The sequence below is a fragment of the Nannobrachium achirus genome, assembly GCF_963921795.1.
Source record: "Nannobrachium achirus genome assembly, chromosome: 20".
NCBI lineage: Eukaryota > Metazoa > Chordata > Actinopteri > Myctophiformes > Myctophidae > Nannobrachium > Nannobrachium achirus.
In genome coordinates, this window is record NC_137827.1 from 33,563,025 (window position 1) to 33,589,911 (window position 26,887).

At 42.5% G+C, this 26,887-nt stretch overlaps 1 protein-coding gene across 1 annotated transcript in view; it reads right to left on the reverse strand.

Moving 5' to 3' along the window:
* Nucleotides 1-26,887, reverse strand: part of sptb (spectrin, beta, erythrocytic) — a gene marked incomplete at its 3' end in the record, with an annotated part of 67,840 nt that overhangs the window by 28,250 nt on the left and 12,703 nt on the right. The window contains exons 2-13 of the mRNA XM_080750740.1: nucleotides 11,781-11,932; nucleotides 10,734-10,907; nucleotides 8,884-8,981; nucleotides 6,449-6,529; nucleotides 6,119-6,234; nucleotides 5,862-5,974; nucleotides 5,471-5,658; nucleotides 4,893-5,010; nucleotides 4,167-4,325; nucleotides 2,994-3,296; nucleotides 1,690-1,846; nucleotides 254-1,124 (exon numbers count right to left, since the gene is read on the reverse strand). Of these exons, the coding sequence (XP_080606866.1) occupies nucleotides 254-1,124; nucleotides 1,690-1,846; nucleotides 2,994-3,296; nucleotides 4,167-4,325; nucleotides 4,893-5,010; nucleotides 5,471-5,658; nucleotides 5,862-5,974; nucleotides 6,119-6,234; nucleotides 6,449-6,529; nucleotides 8,884-8,981; nucleotides 10,734-10,907; nucleotides 11,781-11,932 (2,530 nt within the window). The remainder of the gene's footprint in view (nucleotides 1-253; nucleotides 1,125-1,689; nucleotides 1,847-2,993; nucleotides 3,297-4,166; nucleotides 4,326-4,892; nucleotides 5,011-5,470; nucleotides 5,659-5,861; nucleotides 5,975-6,118; nucleotides 6,235-6,448; nucleotides 6,530-8,883; nucleotides 8,982-10,733; nucleotides 10,908-11,780; nucleotides 11,933-26,887) is intronic.

The window sequence follows — 26,887 nt, forward strand, 5'->3', positions numbered from 1 at the left end:
AACAGTCGCATGTATACCAGCTCTCAGCCAAAGACAAGTATTAATGTTTGATTTGGCCTGAACAGAGATTAAGATGGGTGCATTTAAGGCATTATATTAATACATAGTTAGTTAGGCAACTTTATTAAATTTCATGACCGGACTGCAATGATTTAGCAAACCCCAACCACCAGAGACCTTAGATGACTAAAACAAATATCTATGGCATAGAGAGATAGATGTGATACACATCATGTAGCCTATTTCCACATACCTATTCTGTACAACTTCCAAGTCCTCCAGATTCTTAGGCACGTCCAGGCCAACCAGCCACGTCTCCTTCTGACCCATCCACAACTCACAGGCATCTGTCTCACTGAAGATGGTGTACAGGGCCATGGTGTCATCCAGCTTTTTCTGTCTCAGGTCAGCCAGAGACATGAGCTCCATGTACAAGTCCTTAATGTCCTTCAGGCGTCTCTCGATGTCCGGCGTGTTGCGGAGCTCCTCCGGCAGCGCGTTGGCCTGCTTCACCAAGGCATCGATGGTGGCTCCGTTCTTGACCGCCTCGTTCTTGAGGTCGTTGTGCTTCTTCAGAAGCCGATGGGTGGTGTACTCGTCGTGGCCCACGTCCTCGCTACTCATCAACCTCTTGGTGTCCACCAGCCAGGCCTTGAGGTCATCCGCGTCTCCCTGGAACTGGAAGAACCTCTGGGTGTCCTGGAGGTTCTGCTTCCGGAACGCCGCCAGCTCTTCCAGCTGCTCCCATTGCCGCCTGACGTCGTCCATGCGCTCCTGGACCTTGGGGGAGCCAAAGTGCTTGGCCTGGATCATCTTGTCGCCCTCGTCCATGACCTCCTGGAGGTGAGCGCGTCGAGCATCCAGCTCGTCCTCAAAGGCGCTGTGCTTGCTCTGGAGGATAAGCACACTGGTCAGGTCCTTGCCATAGTCCAGGGAGGAGAAGATGTGCTCCTTCTCCTTGATCCAGCCCTCCAGCTCCGCCATCTCCCACAGGAAGTTCCAGAAGCGCCGCGACTGCTCCAGACGGGCCCTGCGCTGGGCAGCCAGCGAGCACAGCTCCTTGTAACACAGGTCCAAGTGCTGTACTCTGTCGCGGATCACCTGGGGGTCGCAGGGCTTGTAGCCTAAAAGGGTAAGATTATTTTGTCACTGTCGGGCAGAAACCTTGTATCTCCAAGTTTCAATTTGTACGTTCTATCGCAAAGCAAAGCCTTGATTCATCACACAAGACTGTCGCACCCCGACAACGGCGAATTATAACTATCTTTACTTCACTCGATGAGTAACAATTGTAATAGTTTTGTTAAAGGCTTAAACTATTTCTTAGGTTACTCCAGGACGTTATGCTTTATCTCCCGATTTAGGGAGACTTACTGGTGCTGTTATGATGTGATTTTTGTTGATTGGTTAATAGATTTTATTTTATTTGGATCTCTTTTAGCCATCGGCTAATCTTCCAAGAGTCTAGTCCTTTTAGGAGATTTCTTCAGGCCAAGTGACAAATGTTGGGGGGGGGGGGGGGGGGGGGGGGGCACGTGGCTCATGGATCACATGCTCCATGTGAGGACTCGTGTTTCACATGTCTCTGTTCTCTTTGACATTGGTTTCCTGTCTCTCCACCATCTACTAACTATGTAATAAAAAGGCAAAAAAATATATCTTTAAAGGTAAAATATTATTTACACTTACTTAATGCGTCTCCATTGGCAAAACTCAGTGCTGCAGCATTGGCATTTTCTACCCTTTCTGCCTGAAGGGCAATGTCCTTTTCTACTAGGGCATGTTTCTGTAACAGGTCCTCAACTTCTAACAAGTGCTTTCCGAAGTCAGGAGACAGCAGGCGTGCCTGAGGGGAGAAACAAGAGGTGTGTCAGAGTGGCTTTAATCCCTTTAGATGCTATAGGCGTGCAGAGTAACCTTTGGTGCTGAGAGTTATTAACATCTATTCAGTTTCAGTGTAGGTTTTGAAGTTCACGCTGACACACACAGTACAAGGACAGCATTACTTCACTTAATACACAGTGAAAGTGCATGTTTTTATAATATAAAGTAGGGTTGGGCGATATGGTGATAAATATCGTTGAGACACGATATGCCTTTTCAGAGATATCGTACATATCGTGATACAATTTATAAAAAATCCAGTTGAATTGTTAAAACAGAGATTCACGGCAGAATACAATTTAAACCTGCATTTTGGTATACTGTAAATCAGTAGTTCTCAAACTTTACAATATCAAGGTCTCCCCTTAACTCTGACAGTATACAAATGAAACCAAATGGACCCGTAAGGGTCCATTTGGTTTCATTTGTATACTGTCAGGTCAATTTAGACCTCCCAAAAGGATCTTTTTCTTTTAGGTTTTGTTACCTTGTAGGTGGTTGTAATGTTAAATAACTTGAAAAATAACCATAAAAAAACAACATGAAAAAGAATTGTGATAAGATCGTGTATCGTGATACTGCTTGGAAAAATATTGTGATATAGAATTTTTCCATATCGCCCACCCCTAATATACAGTAGATACAAATCACTTAATTATGTACATTCAAGCAGTAATATGATTGATGCTGGGTAAGGAGCATCGATCAGCACATTGTACAGCACACAGATACATACAAATATCCAGGTAGTGATGGTAATGATACTTATTGTACAATGTACATGCCTGTAGTGATATTGCTGTAAAAGTGGTTACAGATCTGATTATAAAATCTATAAACTCAATGGTTTTGTTTTCTTGGGCTCATATGCTACGTTAGAATTTGTCTGTAAAAAATATACTAATACAATATACCGGTAATGCAAATAGCTTGTGAAAATACAAAACTAAACTAAAAATGCACATGTATGCTTTAGCAGGTTGTCTTTTCTCTTGTTCAGCACATTTTCATTTTGATTTCAAATGGGCTGCTATACCAATAGATTGTTATTAGTAGGAGTAGTATTAGTATTATTAATCCTGGTTAATATCCATCATCTCCCTCCATACCTTCATTTCATCCATCCAGTTAATGATGTACAACATCTCCTGAAAGATTCTCTGCAGTGTGAGGTTTTTCTCCAGGCGTGCCCTACGGGCCCTCAACAGCTCCTGCAGGTACTCCCACAGACGCAGGACGTTGTCTTTGCGCACGTCAATGCGCTTGGCGTCATGGTACCGCTCAGACTCCAGCTCCTTGGAGATGGCCACTAGTGCCTGGACGCGCTCCTCATACGCAGCGATGTCCGTCTCTATGGCGTCGTGCTTCTTCTTTGCTGCTTCTACAGCCGGCAGGTCATAGCCAAAGTTATCCTGAGGAGAAGAATTAGACGGAGGGTGGAGAGTATTTCAGGGCAAATCTGAATGACTTGTAATGCAAATGGGTTTGTTGTTAACAGACAGGATAAACTGATGACCAAAGAATTTGTTCTTCAAGGTGTACAGGTGAAACTTTGCATGTTTTGTGTTTAAATTACTTATATGACTGTTGTAGTTACTTGACAAAGCTTACGTATTTTCCACTTTCAACCTGGCTTACCTATTTCGGGCACGTCATTATAGACATAAATGTTTAACAATGTTAACACATTTATGAAAATAATAAAATAATTTTAAAAAATGCGAGCGGTGCTACTGGAAGGAGCTACAACATCTGGCTTTGTCCAGGCTCTGAAGCGTGGCCTACATCTTGGTACAAAGCACTCAAAGTTTGTTGTACACCCAGGGTCACATTGGCCAAGCTTTGTACGCCAATCACGATCAAGGATAGCAGTTTCATCACCCTGACAAGCACTTGGAATTGTAGGTATTACATTTAATGTGACTTGGTTCCACAGATAAATATTGTGAGAATAGCAGATCTACATTTTTGCTCACGTTGTGAGCATGTAGATCGGCTATTTTCACAATGTTCGCCTCGTGCTTACTTAATATTTGACAGTTTGGCCAGTTTGGTATTAAAACTGTCTTGAAAGTCCTCAAATTCTCAATGTATAAATGTGCAGATACCCTGTATACACTTATACTGTGTGTTGGTTTGTTTACCATTGAGTGAGGGGAAAGAAATGACATTAAGCTAAACCGACCCCAAGTTTGAGAACCACTGGGTTAACTGATGCCACTGGCGATGTAATTTGTAGTTGTGTTGTTGTTGTTGTTGTTGTTGTTGTTGTTGTTGTGTACCTGAGCGACAAGCCTCTGGTTCTCCAGGAGCCAGGTCTCTCTCATGGCAGCCTTCCTGTCGAAGCGCCTGGCCATCTGCTCCAGTTTCTCCTGTCTGATCAGCTCGTCCCTCAGGACACGCTCACGCTCGTGCTCCGCCCTCTCCAGACGCTCCCAGGCCTGTGCACGAAACAAACCCACAGGAAGTCTCAGTAGAGTTTTGGAGGATGCTTTTTTGTCAAAAGTGCTTGACAATAACATGAAGGAATGTTAATTTTAGAACCATGAGGATCCAGTTGTAATTGATTTCCTAAACCTGTCAGTACGAGCGCAATCGGCATGAACTGAACTATATCGGACATGTATCATGAGCTCTGTTTTTCAACATGTTGCTTACCGTATGTAACTTTTGGCAAAAACAGCTTATTCTTATTAAAACTTACATTGTGGGATTACTATCATTCAAATTTAATGTGTGCTAAATGCTGTCCCAGGATTGTTTATTTTGTTTAGTTCATCCAATTGAATGATATGACTAGGTATCAAAACAAGATTTTCAGGGACAGGGGTGCAAGTAATTATTTACTTTTTTATTTTTCACAGTAAATGTTCATTATTAAACTTCACAATTAAACACAATTTATATTTGCGAGTGTCTGGCGGGGGGACCAATCGACCCTTGGGGGACCCCCGTCAACTTAGGGTTAAAGTAGTTGAAGCAGAGTTAAATAATGTATATGAACTCACCCTGTTGATATCTGCGACCAAGGCTCCTTCTTTAGGGGTGTAGACCCTCTGGTTGTTGGCCCGCATTCGACTCTGGATGGTGAATAGCAACACTTCCAGGTTGCCCTTTTCCTGAAATCTGGGAACAAGGACATTCAAACAAAGCAATGTCAACACTGAGACAGGGGGAGAAATCTAAAAAAAAAAACATTCTATTTATACTGGAAAACAGTATAACTCACATAAACAAATGTAAACGTTACTCCAAAGTTAGTTACCTTTACATCAATGGTGATGATATGAACAAAAAATATGCATATGCATGTATGAATGTACTGTATACTGTACATGTATGCATGTACTGTATGCAAGTATGTATACCAACTTAAATATAACTAGTTGAATTAAATTAAATTGAATTGAATTGAATTGAATTGCATTGCATTGCATTGCATTGCATTGCATTGCATTGCATTGCATTGCATTGCATTGCATTGAATTGGGGGACCAGACCCTGCAGCACTGAGTTTCCCTTTGTAATTTGGGAAAACATTTTTAATAAATAACCCAATATTGCATGCTGTCTAGTGTGAACTCACTTGGGTGGCTTCTCTACAGTGCGGTAGGAGTTGAAGGCCTGCAGCTGCTGCTGGACTCCTGTCAGGGAGTTGGCTAGTTTCCGGTTGTTCAACACAATGATGGTTTGCTCGATCCACGTGAGCAGATCTGAGGCCAGCGTCTCGTATTTATCAATCATCTTCTCAGTCTCAATAGCCTGATCCAGAACCTAAAATGTAATGGTTATAGATGAGACAAAGTCAAATGCAATTACACAGGCATTTACATATAGCAACACATGTACAAAACACACTCAGGCACTCGCACGCATGCCCACACGCACGTGCCCGCACACTCACACAAACAGAACACATGCGTTCTACATGTATGTGCACACACATAGCACCATAGGCCCACATAAGGTATATTCACCTTGCCAACTCTCTTGCCCTCAACAGCAAGTTGCTTCATCTTTGAGAAGTAGTGGTAGAACGCCACAACGTACGTGATGATAGACTTCTCATCAGGGTTCTCTGTGAACACATCTGCAAGAAACACACAACACAACAACAGACAGACAGTCAGGCACTGAGAGCCAAAGCAGTGAACACAGTAACCCAGCCCAGGACTCTTTCCTCCTGGGCTTATGCTCATAAATACAAGTTCTAGAAGGAGACCCGTCAACTTGCCTTCTGGGTCCAGCAGTTTGGTCACCCCAAGCCCCTGCTCTGCTACGTTGAAGGCGCTCTGAAGGTTGTGGGTTGGGTTGGACCTCTTCAGACTGTTATAATCCACTAGATCTGGCCTGCGAGAGACGGAGAAAGATGGCAATGGAAATAGGAGACAGACAGAGAGAGAGAGAGAGAGCGCAAAAGAACAAGACAAAATGAGAGAGTGAAAGAGATGAACAATGAGTGGAGAATGAAGACGAGGGACATTGAGCAGACAGGTTTTGTGCGTGTTTACATTGATGGAGACAGGACCTGCGAGAGTGGACTGAGCGATTCATCTCTGCTTACCGGTGTTTGTGTATGAGTGCGTTGAAGGCCATGCCGTCCTTCCAGCTGGTGGTGAAGTTGGTGATGTTGACGTTGGGATATCTGTGAAATGAAAGCCAGAGGGATGTCAGCGGCTGTGCAGCGGTAACATTGCTGAGAAGCTTCTGTTCCAGATCAGCTGCCAAGTTCCATTATGTTAGCATTAGCCACCAAGGCTAAACAAGAGCCATTCATCCTGTAGCTTTAAGGATTGAAGATTGAAATTTGCATCGATCCCACATGCCACAACAAACCTCTAGAACTGTAAAGGATACTCTGCAAACCATGAGATCACTTTTCATGTCATTATTTCTGCTCCTCTTTCGATTGTTCGGTTTGAACCTTTCTGTGACAGGGTAAATTTCTATGAGTCTTTCTTTTATGTAGTGTTTGTACAGTCCAGCCGGCCACGTTTTTGTGGGGTAATCGATATTTTACCTTAGAATTTTACTTGAACTAGAGCTGGACCCAGATGCGGTTGCAATCCATTTTAAAACCAATGCTTGGGAATCCTGTTAGACAGAATGTGAAATCTGCAGAACTATCCAGCATAAAGAGTATATTGGGGACCTGCAACATTTTTCAGGCCAATGACCCCTTAGATCAGTGGTTCTCAAATGTTTTCTTGTCAAGGACTCCCAAATTAATATGTATTTGGCTGCAGACCCGCATTTGAAAATATTGTGTGCCAGAGGTCCCCACACAAGATTTTGGAAAAATAGCCAATCAACAAGCTCATAACATTTGATAAAGCCATCCATAAATCTTGATAAGAGGCTTTTTCAAAGCCAGCTCACTAAATTTTGCCGATTGTCTCATCAATGTCTGTGGAACGTTGGGAGATTTGAGACTAGCTTGAAAGTATTCTTCCAAGTGATGCTGCAGCTTTAATGGATTCATAGATTTGTTTGACAGCACTATCATCAGTGTTGTTTAAATTCCATATTTTTGGTTTCCTTTGCTAATATGTTGTATTGATGTTAATGTGTATTTTCAGAAATATTTTGGGGGTGGGTGGCATTCCATTATCACAAAAAATATGGCAGCCCCACTGTACTAACCCTGACAACAACCTATGGGTCTCGGACCCCCTGTTGAAGACACATGGAGTACATTTACTACATTAAAGGGATAATTCACTTTCAAACTAGTTTGGGGTCATTTCAACATCTACTCAGGCTTTTGTGATCACCCCAGATAGTTTTTAAGTTGCTCGACTCAGTATTCAGATGGTTGATTTTGGGCTCCGTCTTTAATTATCACTGCCTCTGATCCTGTCATTCTCTTTTCAGCAAGCTGATGAGCAGCCCACCTCCATCCCCAGCTCCACCTCATTAAAAGTCTCAATTGTCTGGAGTTGAGACGGAAGGAGGTTCATTTGCACTGCCACCACCAACGTCTTAGACCTCTTCAGGGGGATTCTCTCCCTATTAAAAGCCTACTATTAATCGTATTATGTTAAACATTTAAATTGCGTTAAAACATATTGTTCCCATCAACTTGATCTCTCCTTTATTGACTAACTTGTGTATGGTACACAGAAAGGTACGTTCAAAAAACTGGGGTGATTCTTCCTTTCTTTCTCTTTTTTGCACAATGAAGCAGTAATTTAAACAGTTTTATCTATGCGTGAAGTCGTGTGTGACCACTTTAATCTTTAATCTTTATTCAGTTTTCCTGCCTTTTGCTGGCAGCTAATAGTCCCGTTCAGTAGTGCATGTGTTTACAATGTACATACGATAAAGTTGGATTACTGTATCGGTTTGATTTCTGCATCCGTTGTTAGAGTACTCTCAATGTGGATATTTCTTCCCCCTTTGTTTAGTATTGATGTGTGAATAGTGTAGGATTGAGTTCCCTCCCACCAACTCGGATAAAGAGTTCTACTTGATCTGTGCCAACACTGTAGTTTTCGAAGCTCCTCTCTGTCACTCCGTTGCCTGAAACCTGCTGTTACTTTGAACAGCGCGCTCCATATGCTGGTGCTATTTATTGCTTTGTTTTCGTAGTGAATTCAAAATAGTTTTGTGAGATGACATTCTGTTTCACAAAACAACGACTTCTTACACTTCTGCCTAGGGCTGTCACGATAATGACATTTTACAGGACGATTAATTGTCACTCAAATAATTGGCGATTAACGATTTAATTGTGTTTTTGTCGTTGATAATTACATTTCTGTTTGGCTTTTAGGCTTTGAAATTGCACATGGCAGATAGATATGACACATAACCTAAATACACAAATAAATTACTGACATATTGACAACTTACTACTTAAAAAATAACTTTGATAGTGGAAATAATAATAATAGATAATAGATAATAGGAAATAATTGCGATAATGTCAAATAATCACGATTAGACGATTATGTCATAATTGTGACAGCCCTACTTCTGCCATTCCCTCCCACTCACCCTGCCGTCTTCATCTGACACCACAGGAGAAGAGCGTCCTTGGCCGAGCGGGTCTCCTTCTGGTCGGCCTGACCGGTCTCCACGATGATGTCCTGGATCTGAAAGGAGCCAGAGCAAGAAGAAGATGTAACTAATAATGACTGTCAGGGGGTTGATATCAAGAAGAGTAATTCACAACAAACACATCACTCATACATTCCAAAAACATGTTATTTAGAGCAGTGGTTCTCAAAGTGGTGTCCGGGTACCCCCAGGGGTTCTTGAGGAGGTTCCAGGGGGTCCCCATGGCTAAATCTGTTTGAAATGGCATCAAAATAATTTGAAGCCAATCTACATGACAATCTAGTCTACTCCAAACGCATTGCATAGCTCATCGTAGCTTGTGTTGAGCATTTTTTTAAACACAAATGTTCTCTTATGGGGGTCCCTGGCACAGTGGCACAAGATGAGGGTCTGCAGCCAATCAAGTGGGGAGTCTTTGACATGAAAATATTTGAGAACCACCAAATTAGGGTATGCAAAAAGGGAGTATTTCATGTTCAAGTGACATTATAAACATCATTTATTACATAATGAGACTAAATTTGTGTTTTTTGTAAAACAAGACTGCAATTTCAGTTATAGCACATCGCCAGTTATTTCACAGTCTGGATTTGTGCTAATTGAAACCGTAGTCAAATTGATAGGAGTATGGGGAGGTGGAGGTGCGTTCATTATCGAGGTTCTTCTTATTTTCCCACACAGTGGGCTAGTAATTAGAGCGGTGATGTGATCTGAGAGACAGGGCCCAGGGAGAAGACTAAATTTAGCTCGCTTTGGTCTCTGGCTGTTTTCATATCATAAAGAAGCAGACAGGAGTGAGTGAATTGCTTTTAGTTTGTCTATTCTTTTCTTTTTTGTGTGCGAAAGGGTTGAATAATGCATTTGAACCAGCGCTGACTAAAAATAACGGGGCTGCTGTCAAATCAAAAATAAATACACTATTTTTCAAACAGCAGATGAAGCGAATCAAACGGACATGTTCTGATGTTCTCCGCGAGCTGCCAACAAGGGATGGTGGTGGCTGCTACCTGAATCCTCCTCGGAAAATGTACGTTAGAGTAGACAAGCAGTAGAGAACAATATATCTCTACGCTGGTTAGCTAGATTATCCAAGTGAGGCAGAGCAGCCCTGCCTGATGCCCAGAAGCCTACTATTACCCTTGTACAGGGCTGGGGATTATTTGGGTGATGATTGGTTTCTTACATGGGAGACCTGGCTTCTCAGTGTTTCCCAAACAATGAGCCAGGATTTTTATGTTTCCATTTTTATTTTTACAAATTATTATTTCCAAAGAATTTAAAGTTTCCAATGAATTTAATGAATAAAAATAAATCCATTTTCACTAGTTTGGGTCGAAGGGAGACATGAAATTCCTCTTTTGGGTCTTGAGAAAAACATGTTGGGAATCACAGCACTAGATTATCCCAGATTGTTGAATGTGAATCTTCTCATTTGCTCACTAATTACACATTAGGTTACCAGAACATTGACTTTTCCAAATGTGATGTGAGTGTGGGGCGGGCTGTAACCACATGAACACTAGTGTCTCTATTCTGGGGCAAGCATTCTGTGAAAACAGCAGATCTACAAGCTTGTGTGTCGCAACAATGGACTGGACAAAATATAAAGCTTTTGGGTAAATACAGAAGGTTTAGGTCGTAAACTCAGAGATAGATAGTTGACATCACCCCATTCAAATTTCTCTGAAGGAGACCTTGTCAGGTCAAGCTTGAAGCATGAAGTGGTCTGATTGAAACGTTCATGAAACGTTCATTCTAACAACAGCAGAACCGGGTTCCTGGTTTACCTGGAAGCGTAGGATGATGGTCCAGATGAGACCCAGGATGAGGCGGTGGTTGCCATCCACAATGTCATGGGAACCCATGTTCTCCAGGTGGACTCTCTGCTCCTTGAGGAACTGCAGGGCCTTATCCACATTCTCCAAACAGTGGATACGCATGCGGCCCTTAGTAGGCCTTGGCTGGGGGAGAGAGAGAGAGAGAGAGAGAAAGAGAAGGAGAGAGAGAGAGAGAGAGAGAGAGAGAGAGAGAGAGAGAGAGAGAGAGAGAGAGAGAGAGAGAGAGAGAGAGAGAGAGAGAGAGAGAGAGAGAGAGGCGGTGGGGAGGGGTGGAAGAAGACAGTTGAGAACAAGAAAAAAGACAGATGTAACCATATAAAGCTAGGGATTATAGTTATTGTGGAGTAAGTAGGACTTCAAAGCAAGAACACCTGTGCGTGCGCACACACACACACACACACACACACACACACACACACACACACACACACACACGCATGCGTGTGCGCTAGACAGAATTGTGTTCCAGATTCCAGTCTGGTTTAACCCATTAAAACCGGGAAAGCATCTGTGTCATTTTAGATTTTTGCGTTGGCTATTCAAAATATAAAAAATATACAAGCTCACATTGTGGCACGCAAGCTTGTACATCTGCAATTCTTTTTACATTTTTTAAAAATATTGAAAGTGTGAGAACTACTGATTTAGAAGACATTTGCAGTATCTGGTCTTAAAGGAATAGTTCACCCCTAAAATTACTTTTATTTTTCTCTATTGATTATTCACGCCATGGAGACTTGAGTTCAAAAATACTTTTAGGTTTTTGTCACACTCCTAAGACAAAAAATGTATTACAATAAATGTAGGCCTACCTCCATTGATTCCGAATCCGGAATCAATGGCGGTAAATTTACTCAAATCTATTTCTTGTCTTAGGAATGCAACAAAAACCTAAAAATATTATTGAACTCAAGTCTCCATGGTGTGAGTAGTCAATAGAAAAAAAGTCATTTTGGTGGTGAACAACTCCTTTAAAGATTAACAGCAGCATCATACCAGTCGCTCTCCTGAGAGAACCTCCAGTAGTTTGATGAGCATGCGTCCATCCCTCAGGTCTAGATAGAGGTCAGAGATCCGACAGCCAACCCGGGACAGGATGGAGTTGACCCACTTGGTGAAGGTCTTCTTCTGGACAGCCTCACGCTCATCTGAGGAGGTGAAATAGAAATTAAAAACATGATCTCTTAATGCTAAGACCTTCTTTTTTTTTTACTGCTCATCGCAATTTAGCTAAATTAGCCAATAGAGAACAGCAACAAAATAACATTAATTTAAAGACCCAGTGAAATGGAAAATATGTTTTTCACACTTTTAGAGCTTATCCGTGGTAGTCATATGGGCATTCCTAACACTAGATGCCAAAAAAATAGAAAATAAACCATTTGTGTGTATTTTTATATCAAAGGTCCCTAAATAGACCATTCTTAATTATTTCCTGTGAACAGAAACGTGCTGCGTGATGACATAGTCAGGTCTTCTTGAATATAAATGAACCTTTGAGAGTTTGAATACATTCACCTGTTTGATTCCCATTGCTGGAATTCCTCCAAACACAGCTGTTTTTAATTATAGAGCTACTCCGTTTTGAATCTCATTCAAGATGATGTCCAAACTATGTATTACTCATTGTTAAGTTAATGAGCACAATAAAATATGATTCTGTAAACATTATAGGTTAGAATAATAAGCAACTTGGTAACAAGAGGCAGCCTGGTCGTATCTCTCTGCCTTGCTAATGATGGCTACAAACAAAACATTAGGCATCACATGACTCCGATTTTACGTTCCATCACCTGAAGGGCTGGTCCCTTCTGATTGGTTAAGAAACACACAGGCTTCCTTTTCAAACTGAAACTTCAAAATAAAATACCCAAAATAGCAATTTCACTGGGTCTGAGAGGTAGATGACAATGGATACAATTTTACAATGTATACTATAAAAATCACACCCGTGTGAAGTGAGCGGTGGTCGTGGAGGCTGCGCAACAGCAAAACAAATATATATATCCATCATCCATCCATCCATCCATCTACCCATCCATCCATCCATCAATCATCCATCCATCATCCATCCATCCATCATCCATCCATCATCCATCAATCAATCATCCATCCATCATCCATCCATCCATCCATCCATCCATCATCCATCCATCCATCCATCATCCACCCATCATCCATCCATCCATCCATCATCCACCCATCATCCATCCATCATCCATCATCCATCCACCCATGATCCATCCATTCATCATCCATCATCCATCCATCCATCATCCATCATCCATCCATCTATCCATCATCCATCCATCCATCCATCCATCCATCCATCCATCCATCCATCATCCATCCATCCATCCATCCATCATCCATCCATCATCCATCCATCCATCATCCATCCATCCATCCATCCATCCATCATCCATCCATCCATCCATCCATCATCCATCCATCCATCATCCATCATCCATCCATCCATCCATCCATCATCCATCCATCCATCCATCATCCATCCATCCATCCATCCATCCATCCATCCATCATCCATCCATCCATCCATCATCCATCCATCCATCATCCATCCATCCATCCATCATCCATCCATCATCCATCCATCCATCATCCATCCATCCATCCATCATCCATCCATCATCCATCCATCATCCATCCATCCATCCATCCATCCATCCATCCATCCATCCATCCATCATCCATCCATCCATCCATCCATCCATCCATCCATCATCCATCCATCCATCCATCCATCATCCATCCATCATCCATCCATCCATCCATCCATCATCCATCCATCCATCCATCCATCCGACTTGCTGACCCACCCTTCCCCCCTGTGTGTGTGTGTGTGTGTGTGTGTGTGTGTGTGTGTGTGTGTGTGTGTGTGTGTGTGTGTGAGAACAACAGCGCCCCTCCCTTAACATGTGTGGTCAGAAAAGGTACTGTAGGCTACATACAGACACGGACGGCCGGACGGACGCATACCCACACACACGGCCACGTATAGGTGTGACCACCGCTCAAAACACACACACACACACACACACACACACACACACACACACACACACACACACACACACACACACACACACACACACACATGTGTGTTGGGCTGACCCAATACCAGAATGGTTAAGATTAATTTTATTTGATTTATTTATCACAAATTTGAAAAACAATACCAAAACAGAATACAAAATATAGGTGGAAAGGTGCCAGGAGGAGGCAAGAAACCCAAAGGTCTTATACCTGCACTGCAGTATTTGTAACCACATTAGTTTATTTGTGTAGACTCAGGGGTCCATTAAAAACAGACAACATAAAAAACACAATACATCACAATACGAAAGAACACCCCTATACCATAAAAACCTCAGCTATTACAAGAGGCAACCGTACCAGTGTTTCCAAAGAGGACACTGATATCTTGCAACACTGAGGCTTGGGTTAGACAGCAGCATAATAATAGAATTCGGAGACTTGTTCAGTCAACATAAATTAATACATGATTATACCTGATTATCAATGACATGATTACTGATAATAATAATTATTGACATTACACGCGCACACACACTCTCTTTTATAGTTAAAGGCCTCCTCCCAGGACTTGGTGTGACTGGCTAATCTCTACCAGTCCCAGTCAAAATGAGTTGTACAGCAAGGGGAATGAAAGGACATTTCATACTCACTCTAATGCAACAGGACACTCCAGAACATACTGTACATATCAGCAGGGTTGGAAAGTAACTCATGAGTTAATTGTGTTCGTGTTACTGTAATTGAGCAGTTTATTTATTTAAACAAATGTTTTAAACATTCTAAATCTAATTTTACTTTCACTTGAGTAGACCTTGATGAAGTATTACATTCCACTACTTACAAATTACAGAGTGGCCCTCAGTTATGCTGTTATGGCCCAATCAGATGGAGATTCCTTTGAAGTTTGCATTGAACCTATTATCCCTTATAGGTCAGTCTTTGAATAAGATTTCTTATAAAGAAAGCTACAGTCATGTCACCATAATGTAACAAAGTACCCGTTAGTCTTCAAAAGAGCTACTTTTCCACTTATGCTTGAGCAGTTATCAACACAGGTAATCGTACTTCTACTTGAGTACTATCAAGTAATAATACTTCTACTTGAGTTGGACATTCTAGCACTCTTTCCATCCCTGCATATCAGCACACTTTTTAGTTTCATCAATAGTACCAATGAATATTCCCATAGCACAGAAATTCACATCTACATCATATTTACATATGTACACCTACGCTTCTCCACAGTGCTTATGTTTTCTAGACATAGGCCTAATTACAATAGCGCTGCTTCTTTATCAGCCATATTGGGAATACAGTGTTAAATTTACCATTCATCTCTCCTTACTGTATTCCCAATATGGCTGATAAAGAAGCAGCGCTATTGTAATTATGTCTAGAAAACATAAGCACTGTGGTGAAGCGTAGGTGTACATATGTAGATATGTCAGCACCTGTAGTGCAAATGTGGTATGACAACTTACAAAGGTCCAAAGAGAGTGTAAAACACCATTTGGCCAGAGTGACACATTAAAACGCATCCCAATGCGCAAGCAGATGTGACACCTACTCAGCAGTGAAAATAAAAACTGACTGCCACCGTACCATATGTGCATATGACCCAGTGTTCTCTGTTCTGCTAGATGTGGGCAGTAGCAGTTGCTATGTGGGTGGGGATGGGATTGATTAAATGTAATAAAAGAAGAAATTGTTGCTTTCGGTAAAACTCTAACGGTTTGTCGCAGGGATAAGTAATGTAAATATGTAATGCTAATATACATTATAATATACATAATATACATTATAATAATAATGACAAGACATGAGACACTTTTCTTGGTACTCAAAGATGCTTTACATAAACTGAAGAAATAACAACTTTGAATGAAAAAATGAAGAAAAAAAAAAGAAAAAAAAGAAAAGAAAACCAAACTAGAAAAGTGCCCTCCATCCAACGTGGTGCACCCGGCTTTGTCAAGCATCCACACAATTGGACCAGGGGAGAGAAGCCGGCTGAGGTGAGGTGGGTGACAATAATAGTCACTGCATGTAATCCTACGGGCTGGGGCGGCACCTGTCAGCAGGGAATGTTGGGCGAGAGGAGTAGGACGAAGGCTCTCCTGGTGGGGGCTCCTCACTGGCGGGTGAGTCAGTAGGATTCAACAGCAGTGACAACACAGAAATGTGTGTGGGGAGGAATAAACTGGCATAACAACTACATTGTGGGAAAAAAGCTTTAAAAAAAGTTTTTAAAGTGCCCTGCTCACACAAATCCCTGTATGGAAGACAGGGCAACTGTTGGTATTTTTTAGAATAGTGAAAGCGGCACCTCAACATGCGATTCAAATTTGGGTATGATGCATTTATGCATTTACACACTGTATTTATTTATTTTTTAGGATTTGCCCCTAACTTTGTGAAGGCAATTGCAACCAAAGGGTATGAAATATCAAAACCCTGTTAGATGGTGCCCTAGATTAGCTGCTCACAGAAGCAGAAAGACGGACGGAGGGACAGACAGACCCACAGGAGTGAAAACATAATCCCTCCCTTCGGCCTGTTCTCGCCTGGCGGGGATAAAAACATGTTTAACAAAAAGCACAATAAAAAGGTTTTGGGGGTAGTTTACTCCCATCATTATAATAAACATTAACGTAGTAGTAGTAGTAGTAGTAGCCTAGTAATAATAATAATAGTATTAACACTTAATATAGTATTAACACTTCACAGGAAACCTGTGAAGCTATTTTCTATGACAAAAAACTGAAAAAGTAATTAGTGAAAGTTTTGGCTTAAAGCACTGCTCCATATACAAATGTCATATTTCAGATGGGAGCTGGCCAAGAGAAGATAATATGGGAGGTGACATTATGAGAAACTAGGACAGCGGCGGGTGGTTTTCCTTGTGGAACAATACCAACTTGCTTATAGTTGATTGCACGCCGACACATACATCCCTCAGCACCGACACACATGCAGTTTGGATGGACCCGACTCAAAAACTAATCACATAGATTTTGTATTTCAGTACGGGCACTTCTCAAAGGGTAAGAGAGTGGGCAATTCCATGTCAGACGTGTTGTTTTACCTCTATTTGGCACACAAAAGTGTGCGGTCACCTTTGTTATATTTTATATACAAACTGTTGTCGTGGAAGATACTGTACCATGAGGCATGGACATTGTCAAACAAGGTCCAGTTCTAATCTAAATGACATCATCGACTGGCTAAAAGCATATTTTATATTTTAGATGCTCAAACACCCACTCTGTCTATTATCAGAGGAGTGGAGTATGAGGTGGTGGTGGAGTATTAATATCTTCTAATTATAGATCACAAAGTCTCCTGGGCTGATGCTATTTTTAAGAAGGGCCAACAGTGCATGTAGATTCTTAGGAAACAGATTTTTGTTGTGTTAACGCAATTCTCACTTCTCAATATATCTTTATTGAGAGTATCCTATGTTATAGCATTGTGTGCTGTATGGACATTCTGAAATCACACAAAAATCGCTTTTCAAGTTTTCATCGCGATGCATTGTGAGCTTTCATCGTTGTGAGCTTTCATCGCGACGCATTGTGGGCATGTAGATCTGCTATTTTCAAATGGCTGAAATATAGGCCATATTTTCCATATATAGGGCTGAAGATGTTAATGTACTGTATGTTTGTTTTTGTAATAATGATCAAAATCTTCAAAGTAACTAGTAACTAATGTTTTCAAATAATTGTAGTTGAGTAAAAGTACAATATTGTATTGAGATGTAGTGGTAAAGTAAAATAATTTTTTACAAAAAAAGTAATTGGTATTGGAAATAGAAAAGAATCAAATAAAGTACAAATAACTCAAACGTGTACTTAAGTACAGTACTGGTACCGGTGCGCCTGAAGGAGGGGAAAGGAACTGGTTGGAATAACATGTTCCTTCCACACACTACGTCCAACCGGGGAAGCTCCCCCCTGTCAGGTGATAAGAAGGCCTGCTCACTCCTCATGCACTGAAGAAAGCATGAGCTCAGTTCGGGGCCCTCCCCAGGTTGGCAGAGGGAGAGCTGCGCCCAGGCAATTGGCAATGGGTGAAGAATCGTGGGACGTACTTAATTCATTTACACCACTGACTACCGCCTCCTTTACTTTGTTTGGGCACTGTTCGGTAGAGAGCAGAACTGGGAGCGATAGCGTGTTCCTTCGCACACAATATGCCCTTTAGGTGAAACTCCGTCCTCACTGTCAGATGAAAAGCGTACCGTAGCAGATGAACCGTAGCAGACATAGTTGTCTACATGCTCCCCAGACCAGACAGTCAGGGTTGGCAATGACAGGGACTATAAGTAAAAAAAATCATGTACCATCTGTACCAAGCTGACCGAGAAGGTACAGTATACATGTTATCCACTTTCAGCTTTTTTAAACAAGATGCGGGGAGCAATGGGGAGTTTGGGAACATACCACAAGGAATAGGGTATTCAGAATTACATGGACTAGGATCTGGAACACATGAGAATAGGGATGTTTGTGTGCGTGTGTGCGTGTGTGCGTGTGTGTGTGTGTGTGTGTGTGTGTGTGTGTGTGTGTGTGCGTGCGTGCGTGCGCACACGCACATGCGTTTGCCTCGTCTCCCCTCTACATCACGTATATTCCACCTCCCAGATATGAGTGCAAAGGACTGCATCCTTAATGACTCTTGTAATAAATGATTCAGGCCTCAGGGCAAGGAACAGCCTGAGAGAAGAAACACGAGGAGAAGGAAATAGAGGGAAAACATGCACAGAAATAGAGGCAGAGGAGGCAAAGACAAACCAGAGCAGGGGGAGAAGAAACAGGCACAGGGAGAGAGGGAGAAAGAAGAAATGAGGGGGATAAAGGGGCGAGGAGAGAGAGATAGAGATAGAGAGAGAGAGGGGGCGAGAGGGGGGGGGGGGGGAGAGAGAGAGAGAGAGAGAGAGAGAGAGAGAGAGAGAGAGAGAGAGAGAGAGAGAGACGGAGAGAGAGAGGAAAGTAAAGATAAACAGAGAAGTAAAGTTGGTTTGGGGGCAGACACATAGGCACAAGAGGGGAAAAGTGATCAAAGAGAGACAGACAGACAGACAGACAGACAGACAGACAGACAGACAGACAGACAGACAGACAGAGATTGACAGACAGACAGAGGCACATGCTTTTAGGTTCAGTCTACAGAGTCAGAGACCAATCCTGAAAAAAATAAAGAACAGGAAAGATAGAATAGCTGCCCCCTGAACAACCCAGTACACACTGATACCATCCTTGGCTTCACAGACAGTCAAAGTGAGCCTATAGCTGTGCTTACTGTTTACTTAGCCATAAGCTGAAAAGTTCATTAAATAAATCATGCTCCTCCCTACTCCCAAAAGCAAAACAACAGCACGTACCAGAACCACCATGTAACTGTAGGTAATCATCCTATGCAATAGTAATGGCAATTAAAACATGCAATAGTCCTGTACTTTGGGCTCTGTGGGGCTGAAAGCCCCATTAAGAGCATCAGACGCCTTTGCATCAGCAATTCAGAAACACTCGCGTCACATTATGTCAGCAGTATGGGAAAGAGGTACGCATAACATGACCAACCTTAAGGTAGTATCACAAAGCCTAGTGTATATACCAATGGCAGGCTAGAGTATAATAAAATACCCACCTTAAGGTGGAACCACAGTGCTTTTGTAGTGTGTGACAGAGAGCTTGTGTTTGCACGCATGGACCTAGTTAGAAACCCATGACAAATGTGTTGTGAGCTATTTGGGATGCTATCTCTTATGGGAGAGAGAGAGAAAAAACAAATAAGACATTATGGGATTGAGGACAGACTGGGAGAGAAGACCGATAAGACCAGTAGTACACTAGTGTGTGTGTGTGTGTGTGTGTGTGTGTGTGTGTGTGTGTGTGTGTGTGTGTGTGTGTGTGTGCGTGTATGTGTGTGCGCGTGTGTGTGCGCGTGGCGTGAATCAAAAAAGCACCCAGGTTTAGTCTGGTTCTTGTAAAGGAGCACTTGTTTTCGATGGAGATGACGGAGGCGCGCCGTGGGCGGGTCTTAAAGGGGTACTGTCACCTAAAGGGGTTGAGGGGCAGATTACACTGTGACATGAGCTTCTCTGAAAACGGTCTGAAACAGTCTGAAGCTCATGCCACAGTGTAATCTGCCCCTTGCCCCCCAACAACAGCTGACCAGTACAGTAAGTACAGTACTCAGTAGTCATACAGTCAGGCTATACAGACAATTAATCTGATTGGCTTATAATTGCGCATCCCCACAATGATATCATAAAAATATTAACTTGTTTTTTAAGATGATTCTTAAAGTGACAGTAACCCTTTAGGTGACAGGCCCCCTTTAACTGAACCGGGTTGCTTTTTTTTGATACACGCGTGTGTACGTGTGTGTGTGGAGACTAGGTTCCACAAACTCGAAGTAACAGCACCTCTCTAAAACAAGATTGCTTAACAAAGCCTTCCATGTTCCCAGTGAATAATGCCTGTTCTCAAGCCAAATTCTCCTAGGAGTTTTAGGAACATTGTTCACTACATGCAAGCAGGAATTAACTTCAGCAGTGTGCAAATCTAATACTGTCAACCAGGCCTGGAATTTCGTCATTTTAGGGGCAAGGTAGTCTGGTAGGATTCACCTTGAAACATGGGCTGCATATTGTTGTAGTGTTTTTGGTTGGTTTCTGTTCTGGATGTTTTGAATGTTTGCACAGGGCTCTACTTCCTGTATTGTCCCAAGGAAGATCAAAGAAGGAAGGGACACTGACGTCATTTTAGGCTCCATGGCCATCCGCCATGACACTTTGGGTGGCGGAAGTGGCACCTGAGGTTCGGTGAATAACATTGCGTCTATGAGCTTCGGCTGGGACAGCTCATGAACAAAAAATAATTCTGAACGATAGAGACCTTTATAAAACACTCAGCTCAGGAATATAAAAGAAAACATGTCACACATTGTTTTGTGCTGTGTTGCTTTTCGGTGAGTACACTGTATAACATTATAGAGGCATCTAAAGAGCACAATTTACGTTTCTGAACAAGATAGTATCGCGAGACTCTCCACCATTCCCTGTCTGGAATCCAAATCTCGCGATAGCTCTGAGACAGAAACGGCCGCCGCCGCTGTTTAGCTGCCTCAATAACATTATGTACCGTGCACATCGAAAAGCAAGTGATTGTAAAAATACCTGTGATATGTCTTCTTTTATATTCCTGGAGCGATTATACAACAAAGGTCTCAATCGTTCAGAATTATTTTTTGTTCATGAGCTGTCCCAGCTGAAGCTCATAGACGCCAATGTTATTCATCAAGCTTTCGTTGCAAGTTCCGCCACCCAAAGTGTCATGGCGCATGGACCGTGGTGTGCCAACTTCCGGGTGGTTTCCTCTCCTTCTTTGATACTTCTTGTATTGTCCCAGCTCAGATTCTGAGCCTGGGACAACTTCCTGCCCAGGAATATCATAGTTTTGGCCCAGTGGTTCTTCTTGCCCCCCTAGTGGCGAGAAAAAGAACCTCTGGGAACTCAGATTGGGGGCAAGGCAACTTGGCCTTTGGTGTTGTCCATTGTTTGAGGGCACAAAGGCCAAATGCCAGGGAAGGAAGGCCATCAAATAAAACAAGATTTGGGTCCATTGAAAGAATTAATTGAATTTAAGGGTTAAGGTTTACAATGTTATATGTAGACTATCTGCTGTGAAATAAATATATTGGTATTTACAATCTGATCCATGCTCAGCCCTGCACCAAAGATACTGGATTGGTTTAAAAATGGGGACTCAACAAAAGACATTGGTCTACATGACAAGAAAGATACACTGGTGTCTACATGTTGGCAAGAAAGAGACAGAGGAGAAAGTGGTACAGTCAGCTGGGGCCAAAATAAAGCATAGCGTAAGTTTATGCAGGGCATGGGAGTCAAGTCGCCGCCAGTCTGAGTGTCAGTTGTCAGTCAGCTCTGTTCTCATACCTCATTAACATATCTGCTGGTCATTATGTCACATGACTGCCATACTCCAATCAGAGCTCTCAATCAGTAGGGAAGGCTCCTTTAAATAGAGCTTGCTTTCCCTACCAATGCTTGGTTCCGAAGCTTCGGAATCATTTGCTGCTTGCTGCTGCTTTACTCTCTGGTTCTGCTCGAAAGCTTGGTGATACCATATGGTTCTGCTTTAGATACTGCTTACTTCTGTGCTGCTTCAATAGCAATGCTAGCCTGCTTTTATCTCTGTTGCTATCACTATGCTACTGCTAACAGTATTTTGCTAATGCTAACTACAGCTATCATGAAGCTACTTCATTAGTTCTCATTACGTGTTTACTACTACTCATAACTTGAACAAGGTCTCATCTAAAAATGTATTGCTAGCATGCTTGCTTCTCAGAAGAAAAACATTTCAACAGTTATATCATATGCTAAACAATGGTAGTAGTGGAAGCTTCAATTGTTTGTAGCAACACAAGCTAACAGCATGCTTTGCTCTACAGTGCACCCTGAACCATGATCGCATTGGCTGTGATTTTGTGCTGCCTAGAACAGTATGTGAACTGTTGTTCCTGCCCCAGCTTCCAGTGCTTGTCTCCAGCAGATGCCACTCTAGTTGTCTTTAACCTTTTATCACAGGGCTTCACTCTGCAAACACAGAGAGCTAGTTCGGCAGCTAATCCAACATGTTGGCCAGTGTGGCCATACTCCTTTCAGATTCATGGCTCCATGCAGGGATTCCCATCCTGCTTTAAACAGGTGTAGCCTATGCTATTATTGCTATCATGCATGGATGATATTCTGATGCTATTGCTCACTTCTAATAGAGCTTATGCCTATTTTCTCAGGAGGCAGCCAACATGGCTACTAATCATAACAGCTAATGCTTTTACTCAGTAGGCAGGTTGGAACTACTGAGTATATTTGTGTATTAAGATTAATGCTTTGCTCATTCAGGAATCATGTCAAGTGTTTACAGGAGGAGCACTGCCCCTTAAGGGCAGAGCATAAGGGGAGGTGGTCTGTGTCTGGGCCTGTTTGGCCATGCAGAAGCCTGAGTCTGAGTGTTTGTTGGGGACCTGTCCTGGAGGAGTGGTTCAGCTAGTATTCGGTAAGAAGTCTTGAATCAAATATTGATGCTTAGATAATTCAGTGGTAGAGCATTTCAAGATGTTAGAAGTTTTATTGCGGGGGTTAAAATGTCTAATGGTTAACATATGCCCCTTCATGGGTGTAAGAACTTGTTACCATGAGAGAGATGTGTCATGTGCTACAGTTGAATTAGTCCATATTCAACTAACTGCCACTACTTGGAGTAAAGTAGGTGAGATTATGGCATTCAAGCGAGGATCAAACATGCTCACTCTCACACGTTGCTCAAGTATGGAAATTAAGGTTCTTGCACAGGTGATTATTTTGGCTTTATAAACACCATAGTTAATGTCCTATGTGGTGGAAAGTTTCATAAGGGAGGTTACTCATAACAAGGAAGTTAAATGGGCAATGCATCATGGGTAGTGTAGTCTATGTACTGCTACCATACACAAATTTACACTGTTCTCAGTCTAGCAGTGTTGCCAGGTCTGCCCATTATAAGCAACTTGGTCTTGTTTTCCCGTAACTTCTAGTTGTGGGTTGCTTTTGTTCGGGCTTGTTCTGAAGCGTGTTGCTTATTTGGCCTTACTTTCAACATCCTTCCAACATGCTTCCTGTTAGAATCAGCTAGTCTGTGTGCAGAGCGGGTTAATTCCCTTTGAGCCACATGAGGTCGAGTAGCTACTGTGTGTAGTGTGTGGGGAGAGTTGAAGACTTGTTAGAAAGTTGCATGAGGGTACAGTTCAACTAAAAGGAGATCCTAGGAAGCTCTCCATATTTACTCAGGAACCCTTGAGTTGTCTTGAGTAAGAGGAATATTCCAGCATGGTGAGAGGCTTGTTCACTGCTAAATGCTAATGTTAGCGCATTTGGAACCTTTGAGTTGTATGGAGTAAGAGGATACATTCCAGCATGGGGAGAGGCTTGTTCACTGCTAAATGCTAATGTTAGAGGCTAATGTTAGTAACTCGGGGGTTGTCATGGGCTCATGCTACAACGCTATCATGGGAACACTGGAATGGCCATGTGAAAAGCTTGTTCACTGCTAAATGCTTATGTTAGCGGCTAATGCTAGTAACACTCAGGGGTGCCATTGTCTTATGCTACAAACGCTAGCATGGTAACACTGAAGTGGCCATGTGAAATGGATAAACTGAGTTGATTATTGTATCTATGCACAGCCAGTACATGCTGAACGTTGTTCGGAACAGCGTTAAACACTTGTTCTGTAATTTTGCACACAGTGAAAAAGAAAAAAAATATATATATTTACTGCATGGGCTGGCTGCTGCTTCGATTCTGCCATTTTGCTGTATGCTCAACTTATGCTCATGCTAAAGCTGCTACATGTCTGTTGCTAACATCATGTTTCATTTCCAGGCTTCTGCCATTTTGCTGTATGCTCAACTTATGCTCATGCTAAAGTTGCTACATGTTTGTTGCTAACATCATGTTTCATTTCCAGGCTTCTGCCATTTTGCTGTATGCTCAACTTATGCTCATGCTAAAGCTGCTACATGTCTGTTGCTAACATCATGTTTCATTTCCAGGCTTCTGCCATTTTGCTGTATGCTCAACTTATGCTCATGCTAAAGCTGCTACATGTCTGTTGCTAACATCATGTTTCAATTCCAGGCTTCTGCCATTTTGCTGTATGCTCAACTTATGCTCATGCTAAAGCTGCTACATGTCTGTTGCTAACATCATGTTTCATTTCCAGGCTTCTTTCTTTATCAGTTGTGCTGCTATGCTACAATGATCACATAATTGTGCTAATGGCTCTTGTTGCTGCTGCTTCAGTCAGATACTATCATGTGTCCTATAATTTCAGCTATTGCTAGCTCCACTCAACCTGCTGCTGCCTGCTAGCATAACTGCTAATAATTACAGCTAATGCTACTGCTAGTTAATGCTAACATCATGTTTATCATTACAGCTCCATGCCAGAGCTGTGGCATGCCCACTGCTACGGCATCAGGTTTTATCATTGCAGCTTCATGCTAAAGCTGCTTCATGTTCCGCTAAATCGTGTTTTTCTATATAGCTTCTTGCTGAGGCTGCTACATGTCTGCTGCGAACATCATGTTTATCTTTTCAGCTTCGTGCTGGAGCTGCTGCATGGCTGCTGCTACAGCATGTCATTGCAGCGTTGTGCTGCAGCTTCTGTGTGTTTTCTGCTAACATGTTTATCTTTATAGTTTCGTCCACTACTGTATAATGCCATGAGGCCAGTCAGGAGTCGGTTGGCACTGCAGAGGGCATTGCTACAACAGCTTCAGCTAACGCTACTTCTGCTGCAACCATGAGCCTGCCTGCCTGTACTCCTGCCTGCCTGCACGCCTGCCTGCCCACCTGCTGCCCGCCTGCTGGCCCGCCTGCTTGCACGCTACAGATTCAGCAGACAGGGGAGTGGCTGCCTGCCTGTTTCATGAGCGACATCGATGTGTCGCGATGATCGAGGATTCTGGATCGAGGATACTCACCTGGACCACCTCCCGAAGCCATGAAAGGCAGGTCATTCGTTAATCAAACTGCATCTTCATCTAAAGGCATAATTATATGGCTGATAAGTCAGATGTATTATATAGATTGCGTGGTTGTGGATGATAATAATAATTATAATAATGATGATCGTTGCAACAAGTCTCAAGATGATTCTAAGTATATTTCAGCAGCACCTTATGCTTGTATGAGTTCATTAATATTCAGCCGGGTGGTGCATCAAGGCAATCCAGACTACGTTCTCAAACTAATACTTCTTTCTATCCTCTATGTCATGGTATCTGCCTGGCGTCCTCTGGCGAGGCAAGCTGTATCGGACCTTGGAAGGATGGCTACCAGAGATGCTTCCTGCAGCATCGGGGATGGCTCCACACCTGTACATCTCTCTATGCATACAACCGGGCTGGCTCCAACTCGGAAGTTATGGACGCTGATCCTCAGCAGCTATGAATGTTACTCGCCAGGAAGGAGGTCATTCTTGTTGCTCAAAAGCATGAGCGGCATTAAGTGAGGAGACGGTCGGCTAATTAATTGCTCAAAGGTGGTTGGCACGGTTATCACAGCTGTTAATATCAACTTCCAATTGCAGGGTCACGTCTACCTACAGTAGCATGGTGGGTAACCTCAAACAGCTCGCTCCCCCTTTAAGGGATGGGGCACAACTCGGCAAGCGTAGCTGATTCACTCTTCTTCGCAGTGTAGGATGGCTTAAGACCAACTGCTTAATACAATTTGGTTCTGCGTTAGAACCGCTCGCACACACAGCACAGCAAGCGTAGCTGACCCACTTTATACACTAATGGTAGGATGGCCTTTTCTTAATTTAAGAACTGCTTCTTAACGGAATAATTATTTCAAAGGTCGGCAGCGTCGCTTCGCTGCCTCTCTTAGCTATTTCATTTCACTAATCATAGAATGGTCTCTCTTTTAAGATGCAGCATGTATCTTTTAGCATAACATAAATTTGTCAACGCAGAGATCGCAGCTAGCTGCTGCTACACATAGTTACTGCTAAGCTTAGGATGGCTTCTCATGGTTCAAGACTCTGCAGTCTTTTACTTTAATCATGTAGAAGTCTGCAGTGGCGCTCTGCTGCTACACATAACCAGAGTCTGACTGACACAGGTTTTATGTGGCGTTGGGTTCCGTGTTTTGGGGGGTTTTAAAGCGCTCTCTGGTTGGCCGAGCCCTGCCAAGACAGAGAGCAAGCTCATTAGTTTTGGGGGGTATTGCTGCGTTCCCTGATTTTGCTTAGCATGCTCAGAAATGCCTGCACAAAATTCAGGGAGCATCTCCGATCGCGGAGCCCTTCAAACGCCAAGTTTAACTGTATTCCATTTATGCAATAAATGGTTAAATATCCTTGCCAATATCTTGCCGAGTCTATCTGTTCATTATGTTATTAATTGTTATATTCTTGACGTGAATGTTCCTGCCTAAAATAAAGCATAGCGTAAGTTTATGC